Source organism: Sander lucioperca, chromosome 3 (assembly GCF_008315115.2).
Source record: "Sander lucioperca isolate FBNREF2018 chromosome 3, SLUC_FBN_1.2, whole genome shotgun sequence".
Classification (NCBI taxonomy): Eukaryota; Metazoa; Chordata; class Actinopteri; order Perciformes; family Percidae; genus Sander; species Sander lucioperca.
This window is the reverse complement of record NC_050175.1, coordinates 10,048,628-10,064,918: the sequence shown is the minus strand read 5'-3', so window position 1 is coordinate 10,064,918 and position 16,291 is coordinate 10,048,628. Positions and strand designations below refer to the sequence as shown.

Genomic DNA, 16,291 nt, shown 5'->3' with positions numbered 1-16,291 from the left:
AACATGCCTTTTGATATATCCTTTAATACATAGTAGCTGTACTGTGAGTTCTAGCATGGGTGGCCCCATGGGGAATCAAACACTTAACCCAGCCATGATGTGACAACTGAGCCGTGCAAATGGTTACATTTACACCAAGCATCCTAAACGGCCCCATGACATAACATAAATGTCACTTTTCTGAAATGAACAAAAAGAAATAAGACACAACTTACATGAAGTTTGTCGTGAAACTGTGTCAGATGAAATTGATCTGTACATTTGAGTCATTTTGCTCATGCTTTGTTTGTTGATTCCATTAAACTTGTAAACTCACAGTAAAAAAACTCTGTAATGTGGCCATGCTGTCACACTTCTAGCCCAAGGCAAATTATTGTATCAGTTAACTGTCAGGAGAAGACAGGGCTCTTTCCAGTGATTCCAATCCTGTAGAAATGTGACCAGCAATGTATTCACACACCGTATACTGTTAACAAAACGCCACATCCGTAATCAGCCATTTGAAGGTTTTCCATCTGCGACATAGTTTGGTGAATGGCAGCTACTCTCATGACTGTCACCAACATTTTAAACATTTGTATTTTTCCTCATAGAATTTCAAAGAATACTAATTAGAAGGATCTGCTTTGCCAGATAAAACATGTAGAGGATGTCTTAATGTCAGTGAATAACACATCAACAAATTGAAATGTTCACCAATAGTGCATAAAGACAGTAAAATGTATACTGTGGCTAGCATACATGTAGTACAGTACTGCAAGAGTCATTCAAAGTGCTCAGAATCCTATTAGATGATTCAAGACAACGGTGTGCTGTAATTACTTTCTGAAATGTAGCACATGCTTATAATACAATGGCCCTTTTCAGTGGGTTTTAGTTATTGATTAACATTACTGCTGCCCAAGAACAGAATATGTTTTGGGCAGCTCAGATGGGCAAGCAGTGCTTACTGTTTTCTTTTTTAATCACTTTGGAGTGTCTTGTTGTTAGGAAACGTGGATAGAATCTTTGTTAGTGAAAATCACTTTATTTGCTTACACTGGGAGAATTTCCATTGTTCCAAGATTATAAAGTTTATCAAAGGCCCTATGTAATCATCCGATTAACATACATTGTAAACATTTAAGGTTGCCCACATAAACCAGCAGAAGACATTTGCAAGGTAGCTAACCTCTGTGAAGCTCCTATTCTGTCATGTTATTAAGAATCCCTTGTAATAACTGAGGACAGTGGTCAGGAGGGTTTTTGATCCCCCCGGCCGTTTTGTCTTAAATACTGCTCAGAGTCATGTCACCTCAGGAATAATGGCTCAGTCAGATAACCAAGAGACAAGAGAATATGCAATTAACCATTCTATTGATCTCATGTCTTTTTCACTTTATGGAAATTCTGCAAAGATAAACAAATGTGTAATAAAACATTTTATCTTGACCTGACATGGGCTTCCTCACAAGCGAGGCATTATACTTACTAACTAACTAACTAACTAACAACCCTTGGCTTTTAGAAAGCACAAAGAGTCTGTGTAATTAGCTCATGATCACAGCTTTAACTCAATTCCTAATCCTTAGACTGTCATTTGTGCATTGTTCTAATACCAAGCAAGGTCTTTTCTTGGAATGGTAACTTGAGGAAGTCGTATTGTAAGCAGTGTTGTAGTGCAATGACATTAACAATAATACATGATGGATTGTGCTGATATATGAAAGTAACATGTTATTACAAGTATAGTTCTCTTACAACCTTTGCATTGCATTTCCACTGGCTGCTTGTTTAGAGTACCTATTTTTAACCGTTATTAAATCTGCCAGAAATTCAGAACCCAAACCTCCCTTAGGATGATACTTGGTTGTCTGTGCAAGTGGCCAGTAGAATCCACAAACCTGCCATCCATATCCAATATGCATTTGGCAAGTAGGTGGTTTAACTACCATTCAGTGACTGTGATGTTATAGTGTTTCCTCTAATGAATGTTCCCTGTGATTCTCCAGGGATGGTGTTGGTACGCACGGAGTTGGGCCAGCTAGTGATGGTTCCTCAGCAGGCTTTGGCTCAAGCTCAGGCTCAAGCTCAGGCTCAGGCCCAGAACAACATCTCTCCACGACCGGCCACCCCCACAACAGGAGCATCCTTCAGAGTAACAACTCCTCAGGTGAGGCTCTGCTACAGAACCCACATGGTAGCAGCCTGCTATGGACTTTCATTAGTATGACCACAGCACATAGTATTACTGCACCATATTGTTTCTTTAACAAGAAGAGGAGTGGTGAGACAGGTTTAGCAGCTGTGATAGTAGTTACACATGACTTGGTTTTGGCATTTATCAGGACACACAAGGCATTACTGGTCTGTCTCATTTTTGTTTCCAATCCCGGAACAGATAACGTGTCATCTGGTTTGTCCGTCCACATGTACGTCACACATAATGGGCTTTGCTCATGAAATCATACTGTGCAGAGATTTAATCTTAACTTGTGTTCTGTGCCTGTTTGCTAAATGAAATGTAGGTTATCTTAATTTCCTCGTACTATTTTTTTTTAAACTACTAACTAATACAAATTGAAAATAACGAGAGAGTAATTACACTGAACAAAATTATAAACGCAACACTTTTATTTTTGCCTATGCTCTATGTACACAAAAGGCTTACTTCTCTCAAATATTGTTCACTAATCTGTCTAAATCTGTGTTAGTGAGCGCTTCTCCTTTGCCGAGATAATCCATCCACCTCACAGGTGTGGCATATCAAGATGCTGATTAGACAGCATGATTATTGCACAGGTGTGCCTTAGGCTGGCCACAATAAAAGGCCACTCTAAAATGTGCAATTTTACTGTATTGGGGGGGTCCCGAAAACCAGTCAGTATCTGGTGTTATGGTTAGGGTTATGGTTAGGGTTCATCCCTCTCTCTCTCTCTCTCTCTCGACCTGACTGCAGTTCGTCGTCGTAACTGACTTGAGTGGGCAAATGCTCACATTTGATGGCGTCTGGCACTTTGGAGAGGTGTTCTCTTCACGGATTAAACCTAACCCTAACCCTAACACCAGATACTGACTGGTTGTCGGACCCCACCCTGGACCCCCCCCCCCAATACAGTAAAACTGCACATTTTAGAGTGGCCTTTTATTGTGGCCAGCCTAAGGCACACCTGTGCAATAATTATGCTGTCTAATCAACATCTTGATATGCCACACCTGTGAGGTGGATGGATTATCTCGGCAAAGGAGAAGCGCTCACTAACACAGATTTAGACAGATTAGTGAACAATATTTGAGAGAAATAAGCCTTTTGTGTACATAGAAAAAGTCTTAGATCTTTGAGTTCAGCTCATGAAAAATGGGGGCAGAAACAAAAGTGTTGCGTTTATAATTTTGTTCAGTATAGTAGTACATTACATGTCATTTAGCTGACGCTTTTTATCCAAAGCGACTTACAATTGCTATATATGTCAGAAGTCGCACGCCTCTGGAGCAACTAGGGGTTAAGTGTCTTGCTCAGGGACACATTGGTTGATGTATCACAGTGGGAATCGAACCCAGGTCTCCCACACCAAAGGTGGGTGTCATATCCACTGCGCCATCACCGCCCCCATAGTAGAAGCAGTAGGAGCAGTATGGATCAACTGTAATTCCTTTGCTACCTGTTGGTACAGGCGCTGCAACATTTGTGAATGAGGCTTTTGTCACTAATTGGCCTAAGGGGATCATCCCAAATTTTGACTTTTCAGCCAATAATATCTATATACACATTTACACTCTTGTGTACACATTTACAGATTTATGTACGCATTTACAGATTCCTGTACACATTCAGAAATCTCAGTACGCATTTAGAGATTCTTTTACACATTTACAAATGTGATTACACACACATGGATTGAGATACAGTTGTACAACTCTCCACACGCATTTGCAAATAGTTTTGCTACAGTAATGGCCCCATACTATTACTTTTGAAAACAGTGGCCAGGTATTGGCAAATGTGGGTAAGACAATTTTAGAAATGTAGCTATTTCATTTTATTTCAAAAACTATATTCTAACAAAAGAATTTAAACCAAACAGACATTTGTATCCACACCACATGTACAGCTTTACTGGTGCCCCAAATCAACACTGCCTACACCAATGAAATACATATTAGGTACTAAGTATACTCCTGTCATTGCCCTTTATTAAGGTACTTACCTCCGAACTGATGTTGGCGCTACAGAATGGCTGCCCTTTGCTTCAAATTGTTAGGATGAGTTTAATGCAGAAGATAGTTTTCTGTTCGAGATTAGTGAAGTAGGATACATATAAAATAAATAAAAGACAATATGATACTACTTCATTTCATGTTCAATTTTAGGCATATATAGTTATAGTATGGGAATCGCCAGTTCCCGGTTCTTATCATTTTTATTTTACACAATGCAACCTCAGACCACCTTGTATGAGAGCAACCATGACTGTAAGTGTGCCATTGTACAGGCATATTTCCTGTATGTTTAAGTCTTTGGAGCTCTGCAGAATTTCTGTCAATCTTAATGCCCTTCCTGGTGACCTTTGTCAAAACGAATTTGACCGATTTAAATTGAAGAAACTTTGATCTAATCATCATGTGTAGGTGTTAGAATAATTTACATCATCAAAGGATAGACGGAACCACTGAAGTTATATCAAAGTTTGTTTACTTGCAAGTAGGGTCAGTTTACAGCACTCACAGCATAAGTACAGAAAGTGACTAACGCAAGCCTCAAACAGTAGCTTATTTATATGTGAAATACAGTCATAATACAGGGTTTGATTTCGTCAATTGTCTATCTTGTCAGTTTAGATGTCGTCTCTTCTATCCGGTCAGACTCGATGGCGTCCCCTTTCTCTGGTCAGAGAGACGCATGTTCTGTCCTCGGGCCCCAGACAAGATAGCCAATGACTCCATGTTATCTTGTGGGGGCAAGTAGTGTTATGGTTTCTTACTATGCAAATAGTTTAATTTAACAGACAGAGGAAAAAAAGAAGAGTTGTTGTTATAGTTATTTTTTCCTCTAACAGTATGGTTCATACAGTTGATATTGAGTGGGTAGCACCTCATTAAGTGAGCAATTTAGCTCTACACACTAATTGGGATGTGATTAATATGTTTAACTGTGTAATTATAACGAACGAATATTGTTCATTATTTTACGTATAGATTAAACTGAGATTAATAGGTGAATTAATGTCTCAAGGCTCCTTAATGACTCCATGGGGTCCCCTCATCAAAATTTTAACTGCCACTGAATCATTAATAGGAATTTGCTTATTATTACCTGTGGATACATCATTCATGTAGAAACCTGAGCTTGTGCTGCTGGGTCCACACCTTTGGAACTTAATTGGCTTTAATGATGAGATTACTAAATAGTTTGTCTCTCACAGTTTCTCTGTAAATCAAGACGAACAGCTGAAACAGCACTGATAAATATTTCTTCTGATTAGAGCATGACACTGACATATCAGAGGGGTTATTGATTTGTTCACATTGGCATGTTATAGTAGGCAATGGCATACTTTTTTTTTTAGAGCACAAACAAGAATTAATAAAAAATGCCCATTGCAATTTTCTCAAATAGATTTATTCAAACTGCTGGTATCGTCCGACCAAGAGTCCAGAACACAAATACTAAGTCATTATTCATGCAGATATTTAGTTCACTATCACAGAAGATGTTTGCAGAGCTGGAACCAGTGAGTCTTTGGCACTTTTGCTTAATACATTTTGGAAACAGTTAATTGATTCCGTTAATACAATCGATCAATTGACCAATTGTTGTGGTCAGGTAAAGCTGTAAGTTAGAGAAAAAGTGCACAAAATGCCCTCATATCCATGTTTTAAAATTTAACTTTGACCTCGGTTCAGTTTTTCGAATGTCTACAGTAAACTAGGAGGGATTTTTGTTGGTGCTATTGGCCTCTATAATAAAATCAGCTAGTGTGTGTTCTTAAATACTGTCCTTTGATCATCTAATCTGTCTGTCTGTCTGTTCATCTTGTACTTTAAGTGTTTAGTTGGCAGACAACTGAGAACAAGTCTGACAATGTATTGAAACTCAGCTCAGGAATCAGGAAAAATATACACACATGTTTTCTAATAATAAGTAATGTTAGTGCTCAAATTGATCTCCAAAGTTAAGAACACATTTCTTACAACATATTCTTTGATCTGGTCTGGCTGCAGTAAAGTTGCCCTCTTAAGCTCTTTGGCACCTGTTCATCATATCAACTGCGAGGACAAAAGACTGACACTAGAGGGCAGCATTTCATTGTCTTTCTCAATTCGGCTCAACTTTCCTCTTTGTTTCTACTTCTGCTTTCACCTATGAATTAAATTGTTTTGTGCTCCTCTAACATGTTGTACTCAGGGTTACAGTAAGACATGTGTCCATCCAATTTTATTATGAGTATTGTAAACATAATCTCTGAATTAAAAAATGCTTATTGTCATGGACAATAACTGTCCATGAAATACAGCCGGCTGTACAACACACAATTAAAATATATAGCAGTGTGTACTGGATTAGTACAGGTATGCCATACTGGTGTTAAATACCAGTGTACAGCAGCAGTATTACACTCTGCTATATAGTGGGTAGTTTTACGGCAGTGTTGCTACACTACAGACTGAGCTGTCAGAGGCCATGTATCACCTTTCAAAACTGAGATTACATTTTCCTTATTAATAGAAAATTCCACCCTCATACTTTTGTAGTATAAAGAACTTCATGCTGATACATCCTGTGTAAATGTAAAAAAAAATCAGTCTCACACTGTCCATAGTCTATCATCCCCCAGACTCCACAGTAGCCCACTGGCCTTGACAGACAGAAGTCCGCATCAGTTACACAACAATGGCCCCCTCCTGCCTCTGTACTCGTACCTGGATCCATCCTGATATGAACCCGTCACAAAAGAGAGTCGCAGATTGTCATAGCCTCACACAGTCACACTGATGACAAATTAGCGGGCCGCGGCGTTGCCATCTCGACAGGAAAAGCAGTAGCAGGGAAATGAAAGGGAATGGTGTTTATTCCCAGAGCTCAACCCCTCTGTCGGCCTGTCACTCTTCCCATGACCCTGAGGGGAGAAACGGAAGGCATCCTGAGCTTCCTTCCTTCCATACCTGTTAAATCATTCATCATCCAACTGCCTGATTATTTTAAAAAGCTAACAAGGCTTTGGTTCTTGAGTGTGTCTGTGTGTGTGTCTGTCTGTGTGTGTGTGTGTGTGAGAGGGAGAGACAGTGAGCAAGAGAGAGGCATAGCTAACGGTGGGATGCACCCCGTGGCTCTTACCATCACCCCCATCCCCTCATCCCTCATACACCCACTTCCCCCAACTCCTCAGTACAACATTCTTTTGGATCCAACACAACTTTTAGTGAAGGGGAAACTCCCTCCTCCTCTTTCTTATCCTACTTCTACTCATTTACGCTCTTTGCCTCTTTCCCTCTGTCCTCGACACAGTTGTGTGTCTGTTTGTGTTTTCATTTGTGATTTGTGTGCAAGACAAGTGCGGTTTATTATGTGCTTGAATGTGTGTGTGTTTTCTCTGCTGTCTGTGTAAGTACTTGTGATGTGTGTGTGTGTGTGTGTGTGTGTGTGTGTGTGTGTGTGTGTTTGGCCCGCCTGTGAATGGAAGGCTGTGTGCAAGAGGTCGGGGCAGAGGCCCTCTTGGGTTGTCTTGGCCCATAGACACAATAGCAGCCAGGAAGTGAGTGCGAGTGTCTGTGTGTTGGTCTGTGTGTGTGTGTGTTGGTCTCTGTGTGTGTGTGTGTGTGTGATAAGCCACCGGGCATTATTGTGGTTTTATGGCAGTTGGCATTCACCGCCAAGCCATCCCATTAGCTCTTGTGCCTTAAAGCTACATTGTGTAAGAATTTCTCCCATCTAGCGGTGAAATTGTATATGACAACCATCTGAATATTACTTTCTAGCCCCTCCCATTCCGATCGCGTTTTTACTCCTACGGTGGCCGTATTATTCTAAGAAGTACGACTTTGTCCGCGAGTGTTCCTTCCAGTGTAATAATAGTTTTAAGTTTTTGTTATTTTGGCACCATTTCATTGCTAACATCAGCTATCAGGTTCCCAAACGAATGCAAGATAATGTTAGTAAAGTATCAGCGTGATCCTTCATCTTCAACAGGCTTTTAAATCTGCCGGCAGATTCTGAATGATTCTGAATGGCAGATTCTACGCTTACGAGAATACTTTGATTAGTTGGTGTAAGTAATTACACATGCATTAGCACATATTTGTAAAAGAACAAAGGAGTTTTTGCTAAGAATCAACTCAAAACATTACACAATGGAGTTATGACAAATTTTAGCATCCACCTAATCAACCATTTTTTTGAAAATACTGTCTTTTTTTTTTCCAAGTCCATGTTGTTTATTATTAGTGTTTGCCCAGTCCTAGAGTATTTCCATACTCCACTATGCATTGACATTATGCCACACATTTGCAACCTACTTTGAATACATATCTCATGATTAAGTATATGTTCCAATGGGCAATACAGCTGTGTGTCTGATTTATTCGGATTTTTCAACCTAATAATGCATATTCGGTACTCAGGTTGAAAGAGATAGCAGACAGTGTCAGACTCTAAACAGAAATGTCCCACCTAGATTTAACACTCAACATCTTGCTTGTTTTGTGCATCAATTAACAATGAAATCAAACGCACCTACCGAAGAAATATTTGAGCAACCAATTGTCTTTTGGGTCTCTATAAATGGGGATGGCAATGCTAATACAGTTCAACCAATATGGATGTAAACAGTCTCAAATAAAAGATGAATGTAAGCAGTTAAACCTCCCAGTTATTGTTTAAAATCCAAAGTAAAGTGCCATAATACAATACTAAAAAGAATATGTCCAAATACTTACAAACAACACTTAACTTTATATGTAGAGGAATATAAGCAGCTTAATTTCTTATGTATGTGTCCTACACGATCTGTTTGTACTAAATGTAAGATTTTATCTCCCTGTCATAAGTCTAATATGAGGTGTGCAACAGTTGATGAAGCAGTTTCATCAAAACGGATGCCTGACTTTCACAATAAGCATTTCAGAATATATATTCACTTCATAACTTTCATCCATTCCTGCACGTTTAAGTAGTCATCATTCATTTTGTGGCTAGTAGTACAGGAGATTCTCCTGGAGAAAAATGTAAACATCACTGGAGCATAACAATGTTGCTGTGGTGGGCAGACCTGGTAGAGATGCAATAATGCAAATTTGGCAGTCAGTAAAAGTTTGAATGATCATCATAATAATAATAATAATAATAATAATAATAATAATATATACTTTATTAATCCCGCAAGGGGAAATTACAATGTTACCAATCATTTTGGTTATAATGTTTACAATGTAGCTACAATTGTAGAGTTGATACTGTTAATTTACTGTAATTGGCCCTATCTTACCATGCTTACCTTTGCTGTAACATCCAAGTCACGTCTCTTGTCCTAAACAGCATCAGGAATAGATACAGGGGCATATTTCTAGGTGGAATTGGGTCTTTGTAGTAGTCTTCTTACTATTTATTTAGTTGCAGACATATCAATTTGTATGGTGTCTGCAGGTTTCATTACCCAAATACAAGTAAGACAAGCTAATTCGACAATGTATGGACAAATAATAACTTCTGGAAACTGTCAACAACAAAATGTCTGTATTGTGAAAGCATATAAATGCTGAGGTCTTAAATAACTTGAAATATAAGCAATTACATTATGGCAACATAAGACTTTGTCATAACCCACAGTCATGAATTTGTTGCCAAAGGCCTCAGGAGTCAGTGAATTAACATGTCCGTCAGTTGTGATATTAGATATTAGGTATTAATAAAAATCATGCTGTCATGCTAAATTATGCCAAAATCATGCTTTGAAAAATGGCCGTTTATCTATCAACTATTTCGCTGAGCTGCAGCATTTAGCCAAAAAGTAGCGGTCTTTATATATTAGTCTGTACAAACAGCCTCTACCACACAATCCACCAAATTTCTCATAGACTTTAACCTGCTGGTCAGATCATGCTAAAAGTCAAATCATTAACATAGATTTTTCCAGTTTGTTTTCCAGTGCCTTGCTTTTTACACTTGAATCAGGAAAGCAAGAGACCTCATTTTCCCCATTAGTAAAACCATCCCTACATGAGGTTCTGTACAGGTAAATGTCATTGGTGTTGTTGGTTCCGTGGACACATACGTCCCTCCCTGCCTGCCATGAGACCCCCGCCGTGTGACACCATGACCCACTGCAACCTAACCAAACATGCTCTTCTCTGTTTCACTCTTCAACACCACCAACATGCTGCCACCTTCTTTATTCTTTCCTGCTGTCATGACCTTTTCTCATCTGTCTGCAAGGCACGCTACTGCTCTTTTCTTCCTCTGCTGTTCTGTGTTTTTCTCATGCTGTCCAAGTCTTTTCTCTGCCCTCCATTCACTTCCTCCTAACAGACACACACTCATCTTCGCTGTTTTTTAAAATTCTTTATACTTTTTGAGGTGCCTTGTATTCATTCATCTCGCCTGTTTCCCCTTCTTTAGCCCACTTTCTTTGATATCTTTATGCTCTCTGTTACCCTCTTTGTCTTTTTCTTCTCTCTGCCTCTTTGTCTTGCTCTCTTTCCTCCCTGCAGTCTCCTGTGACCTCTCAGACCACCAGGCAGTGTGCTTTGACCCCGGCCAAGATGGTACCGTCTTCCTCTCCTACTCCTTCCAGCCCTGCCCTCCAGACCTCATCCTCTTCTTCTTCCTCCTCCTCTTCCTCCTCCTCTTCCTCCTGTCCTGCACTCCGCCCAGTGAGATAACCCTTGTTACTTGCCAACCCTTGTTACTATTTTTCATTCTTCTGCCTTAAGTTTTCTTTACTTTAGCATCCTCGACGAGAGAAATAGGGTTGTAGCTTAGTGGTAGTCTAGAGGTTACAGCAGGTCGTGAACCAGTGTGGAGAATCTGGGTGGGGCTAAAATGAATGAGAACATGTGAATGTCATCTTACCCCTAGCACATAAAGGCGCAACCATAATTCATTATTGTTGAGGTTTCTAATTATCCTGAGCATTTTTTTTTTAAAGTTACTGTGGGATGTGATCATTTGGTTTTAAAGATGCAATAATGAACAAAAAAAACATAATCTTGGAGGCAAGTTTTTGTTTGCAGAGAAAAATGTGAATAATAAACTGATTTCCACCAACTGCAACAAGTATACAGTAGCTGCGGGGTTTTGCTGCCCAGACTACTCATCATAAGATCCTCTGCTGTACACTGGCGCTGGTGAAGATAATATTGTAAGTTGAACTCTCTAAGGAACTGAGGTTCAGGAGGATCTGATCAGCCCCAGTGTTTCCTATCCTAATATTGTGTATCCATATTGCATCTAGACCCAGTTGAGATGCAGTGCAGATTTAATTTCCCTGCTCATAGTTGAATTCATCTGAGGAGAAACTGTGATCTTTGGCTAAACAGAAAACATGTAGTATGCTGTACATTTGTGCTCAGTAGAGTAGAGGATTTGGTACCTTGTATCAGCTTTAGACTTGAAGACATTTCCCCTGTGTTTGGAAGATTTCTCATCATACACACACTGTAACTATGCAGCCCTTCAGTGCAGATAGAAATGTATTTTGGCTCACACTACACCCCACAACTACATCACATATGTGGATGTACATGTGGCCTTGCCCCCATCCATATGTGGCTTGAGTGATCCTAATGTGTCCTCTATGCATTTTGGGTGCATTCACACCTGTATTTAGAACTGTCCCCTTACGATTGCATCAAATACGATGTATTTTATTGCCAAGTGTGAACAGGCCCCGAGAGATTTGAAAGAGGTGATGAGGGCTTTGGAGTGAGAGACTGCTGATGGCACCTCATCTGTTGAGAAAAATCTGTGTTTTGGATGTGAGATATTTTCTTGTCATTCATCACCTCACATATCATTAAGAGGAAGTGGACAATAGGTGGCTAATGTGTGGAATTGCCAGTGACAAATCTTGATATGAGGCTTCTCTTGTCAGATAGGTGACTATTAAGAAAAGCTTTGATGGCCTCCTGTCTTTCCCAGCCTCTAGCTTGTCACCACCTCCCCTTCCTCCTCCTTGTCTGTTAAGCTATGTCCACCGAAGACGGGACACCAGATGTGACAGGAGCGCTGTGGCGCCTGCCTCCTGTTCTCTGTGGCCTTGCTGCGAGCGAGGCATCACGTCCTGTTTATCTCTCTGTCTCTTCCTTGCTCTTCCAGAAGGGCCCCGTGGCACCGGCCGTGGCAGTGACGGCTCCGCAGCAGACCCCCGTGGTTATGGCCCCCCAGGCCCCGGCCCAGGCTGCCTCCCAGCCAGTGCAGCCTCCGCAGACGGGCATCACCGCGAACCCCGGAGGTCCTGTCGTGTCCCAGGTCCGTTCTCTCTGCTGTCCTGTCGCCCGACCGCCCACGCTCCACCCTCAAGGGCGCAGGCACTGTCACAGCTGCCAGCAGGCTAGCTGTGTCACAAGCTCAGCCCCGGACCCACAGCCTCACCGCCTCACACAGCTGGCCATGCACCAAGAGTCTCACACATGCCCACACACGTTTGCACTCATACATTCACACAAGTGCATACCAACCCAAGGACATACAGACGCAGACAGCAAGGCACAGACCCACCATGAACGCGTGTGTATATGCACTTTCAGGGACACATGGACTTACAGATACAGCCATAGATGCAGGCTCACTTACATACACATAATTCCCACAAGATAATCACACACAGAGACTCTCACATCTCAAGACATTTAGGCCAGAGAACCTACAGTTTACAGTTTGTTGCCACTGGCAGTTTGAGTGGACAGGTGCCATGTCTCATTTGGCTGAAAAGATGACTGGGCAGCGTGCACCATGCTCTGATTTGTGACTGATGCTTGTCAGCTTCTTTATCAGTCCAAGTTATTTCATTCTGTAGTATCTCTGTTTAGTATTAATAAAAGAAATTCAGCACAAACACAATGTCTCTCCCTCTCTGCTGAGGATTTGACCCAACACCTGTCTTTTAACATCACAATTCTCATCGTACATTGGCACTTATCCTAGACTAATAACAAAGGAAGATCATTTCTTCAGAAATAAGAGCTTTGATGCTAAAGTCTCTGAAACAGTTTTGCTCAAGCTGCCAGTTTTTTTTTTTTTTTTTATTACTTTGTATTTTGCACAGAAGGTAAATACTTGTTTTATTGTCTTCTACAGGAAATGCAAGAGAATGTCAAGAAGTGTAAGAATTTCCTGGCCACACTTATCAAGCTGGCATCTCACAACTCTCCGTCTCCTGAGACTTCCAAGAATGTCAAATCTCTGGTTCAGGACCTGCTGGTGAGCTTCAAAAACTAATAAACACACACTGTTCTTATGGACATCATGAAGTATTGTGGTAGTCTAACTTGTTGCTGTTAAACTTGAACTGCCACTTTCCTGATAGATGCTTCTTTTCCATATCCAGACTTTTATAAGACCAACTTTCCTACACATTTGATTGACTGGACGGACAGTGTTTCTTCAATAATTGTTTTTCAAGTGTGACTTTTTTTGCAGTTTTAAATATATGTAGGAGTAAGTAAAAGTAGACTCTTTAATGTATTGTTGTATTGAATATTCTAAACCTGTAGATGGCAGCATGAAACTCTTTCCAAAACCCTTCTTTCTCTATTATGAATTTTCATCTTCTACAGTTACACATTCATGAGCTGCACCCTGAGGTGCCAGGGTGGAAGTTGAGTGGTTGATCATCAGCTCCGGTGATGGGATGCCATCTTGTTGTGTTCAAGTCACCATGGTGGGCTTAACTTACTGTTTGGGTTCTCTTGTAACGTGGTCTTTACACTTAACCCTTCACTTAACAGGATGCGAAGATTGAACCGGAGGAGTTCACCAGCCGGCTGCAGACTGAGCTCAAATCGTCTCCACAGCCTTACCTGGTGCCTTTTCTCAAGGTGTGGTTCTTGCTTGTAAACCTTTTTTTTTTTTAAGCCTTCTCTCTAAGCTTGCTCCATCTTTTTTAAAACGGCCTTTAACACTGACTGAGGCAAATGTTCCCTGAACTTGATCCCTTACTCTGACCCCTAAACTGCTTGTCAAGCTGGTTCTCTAAACTGGTGGCTTTAAATGGCCTTTCCTTACACTTACACTTACACCAAAACTAGACTTTAAACTGGTTCCTTAACAATTAACCCTAAGCTTGCCATCATCTGTCTCTTTAGTAGTTCTCTTTGCTGAGGCCCTACATTGACAGTTGACCGGACCCCTTAGTCTCTAAATTGACCCCTAAAATGAAATAGTTTTCCTGAACTGCTCCCTAACCTGCCCCTTAAACCATCCCCCAACATGGCTCCTTAAGCTGGTGCTCCCATGATTTTTCCTAAACTGACCCCCAAAGTAGTCCTTTCCCTGGCACCAATGCCAGTGATGGCCAGGCTTGACAGTAGAATGATGCACACACACACACACACACACACACACACACCCCCCTCTGGCCTGACTTCTGACTGTGTGTGACAGTGGCCCCCGCAGCTGTCCCTGCCAGTAGCCAGCAGGTTTCTCCAGCCAGCCGTGATGAGCGTCACATCAAGGCGGCCGACCGCCCAACCCGGTTACAAACACATGTTGTCATGCAATGTTAGGTCGCTTACGTCAAAAATCTGCCAGAAATAGTCTTTACGGAGCACCATCAGCTCATCAGGTCGGCAGTGACAGTGGGTTCTCAGAAATGGCTAATGGCCATGTTTCATGTATGGCATATACTGTACAATATTAAACATACTGCAGGTTCATTATCACCAAATCAAGTTAATCAGTGTAACTGTAGAAGTATAACGTATAAAACAACATAACAAAAAATAAAGGTATTGTCACATATTAGCAGGTGTTTCTTTAGCCTGCAGCCATGTTTTTGATACCATTTTGTTAAATTAGCCAGTGACCACAGCAGTATTTGGTTTTGCAACTTTGAATGGTATTTTCTAATGCATGTCTGTTTTGCTCTTTGACGATAAACTTTGGCCTCTCTCTGCCTGTCAACAGAAGAGCCTCCCGGCCCTGAGGCTATCTTTGCTGAATAGTCAGCAGTCCCCGACCCCGACCCCGCAGCAGGGAGTCAAACCAGCACCCGGCGGCCCCCCTCCTGCCATTGTGGCTGGGCCAGCTGTCCGCATACGCCACCCTAACAGTGTCAGCATCACTACGGGTGCCAAGGCTCTGCCCGCTGGGACGCTGGGACATGCAGCTGGCATGGTATGTATGGAGCGGACCAGGTGGAACAGGCTCCAGTTCAGACACAGTTATCACATTGTTTACATTTACAGTTTATATTTAATATATATATATATATATATATATTTTTTTTTTTCAACGTTTTTGATGCACTTTTTTGGTTTGTTTTTGCTTTTTCCAACGTTTTAAATTGTTACATTTTTCTTCTACACATTTTCAGCGCTTATTTCTACGTCCCATATTTTCCGATATAAAACAAAAATTGAAAACGGGTTAATTTGACCCGAAGTCAACACAAGGGTTAAGTTGTATTGAAGTCCAGAGTGACACAGTTATCGCAAGAGTAGCGAAATGCAGCAAATAAAATATATTCAAGTCCAAGACAAGAGCAGTTATTAAAATGTGTAAAGAAATGTGTATGTAAGGTGTGAGGATGGAGAGCGAAAGAGCTATAGAGATCAGGTAATAGATGTGACAAATATTTACCCACAATATTCCTACGTTCAATAAAGAAGGGCTTGAATGTGATGGATGCAACCCTGCGGGGGGTGGTGGTGTATGTGTGTGTGTGTGTGTGTGTGTGTGTGTGTGTGCGTGTGTTGACGGGTCTTATACAAGGCTGAATAGTCAGGCTGGAGAGTGTCAACAGTGCCATGGCTGGGAGTCACACAACCACCAGTGAGTTAGAGTCACACCCAGCTCGCAGAGGAATCACACCGTGTTTACCAGAAAAATGTTTTAGGAGAGTAGTACATGGGCATATGACTTTAAGATATGCACAGTTATCTAAACAAGATCAAGGACAGATCTCAATGCAGATACAGGAAGAACATGCAAACTTTGCACAGACACATTTTGTTTGTCTTCAGAAGGACTTTAATGTCTAGGTAGGGACTTTAATGAGAGCACACACACACACACACACACACACACATATTGTAAACTTACGTATTCACACCTTGGAGATGCTCACTGTGACCAAACTGTACTACTGGTCGCTGATCA

At 41.1% G+C, this 16,291-nt stretch overlaps 1 protein-coding gene across 3 annotated transcripts in view; it reads left to right on the top strand.

The window, feature by feature from the left end:
- Positions 1-16,291, top strand: part of LOC116037578 (transcription initiation factor TFIID subunit 4-like) — an 85,558-nt gene that overhangs the window by 1,687 nt on the left and 67,580 nt on the right. Inside the window, exons 2-7 of one of the 3 annotated variants that reach the window (XM_035999270.1) lie at positions 1,992-2,152; positions 10,684-10,737; positions 12,290-12,442; positions 13,271-13,393; positions 13,921-14,010; positions 15,098-15,307. In XM_035999270.1, coding sequence (XP_035855163.1) covers positions 1,992-2,152; positions 10,684-10,737; positions 12,290-12,442; positions 13,271-13,393; positions 13,921-14,010; positions 15,098-15,307 — 791 coding nt within the window. Of the gene's footprint in view, positions 1-1,991; positions 2,153-10,683; positions 10,846-12,289; positions 12,443-13,270; positions 13,394-13,920; positions 14,011-15,097; positions 15,308-16,291 lie in introns of all 3 variants that reach the window. The other 2 variants (XM_035999269.1, XM_031281517.2) reach the window with 2 other exon arrangements.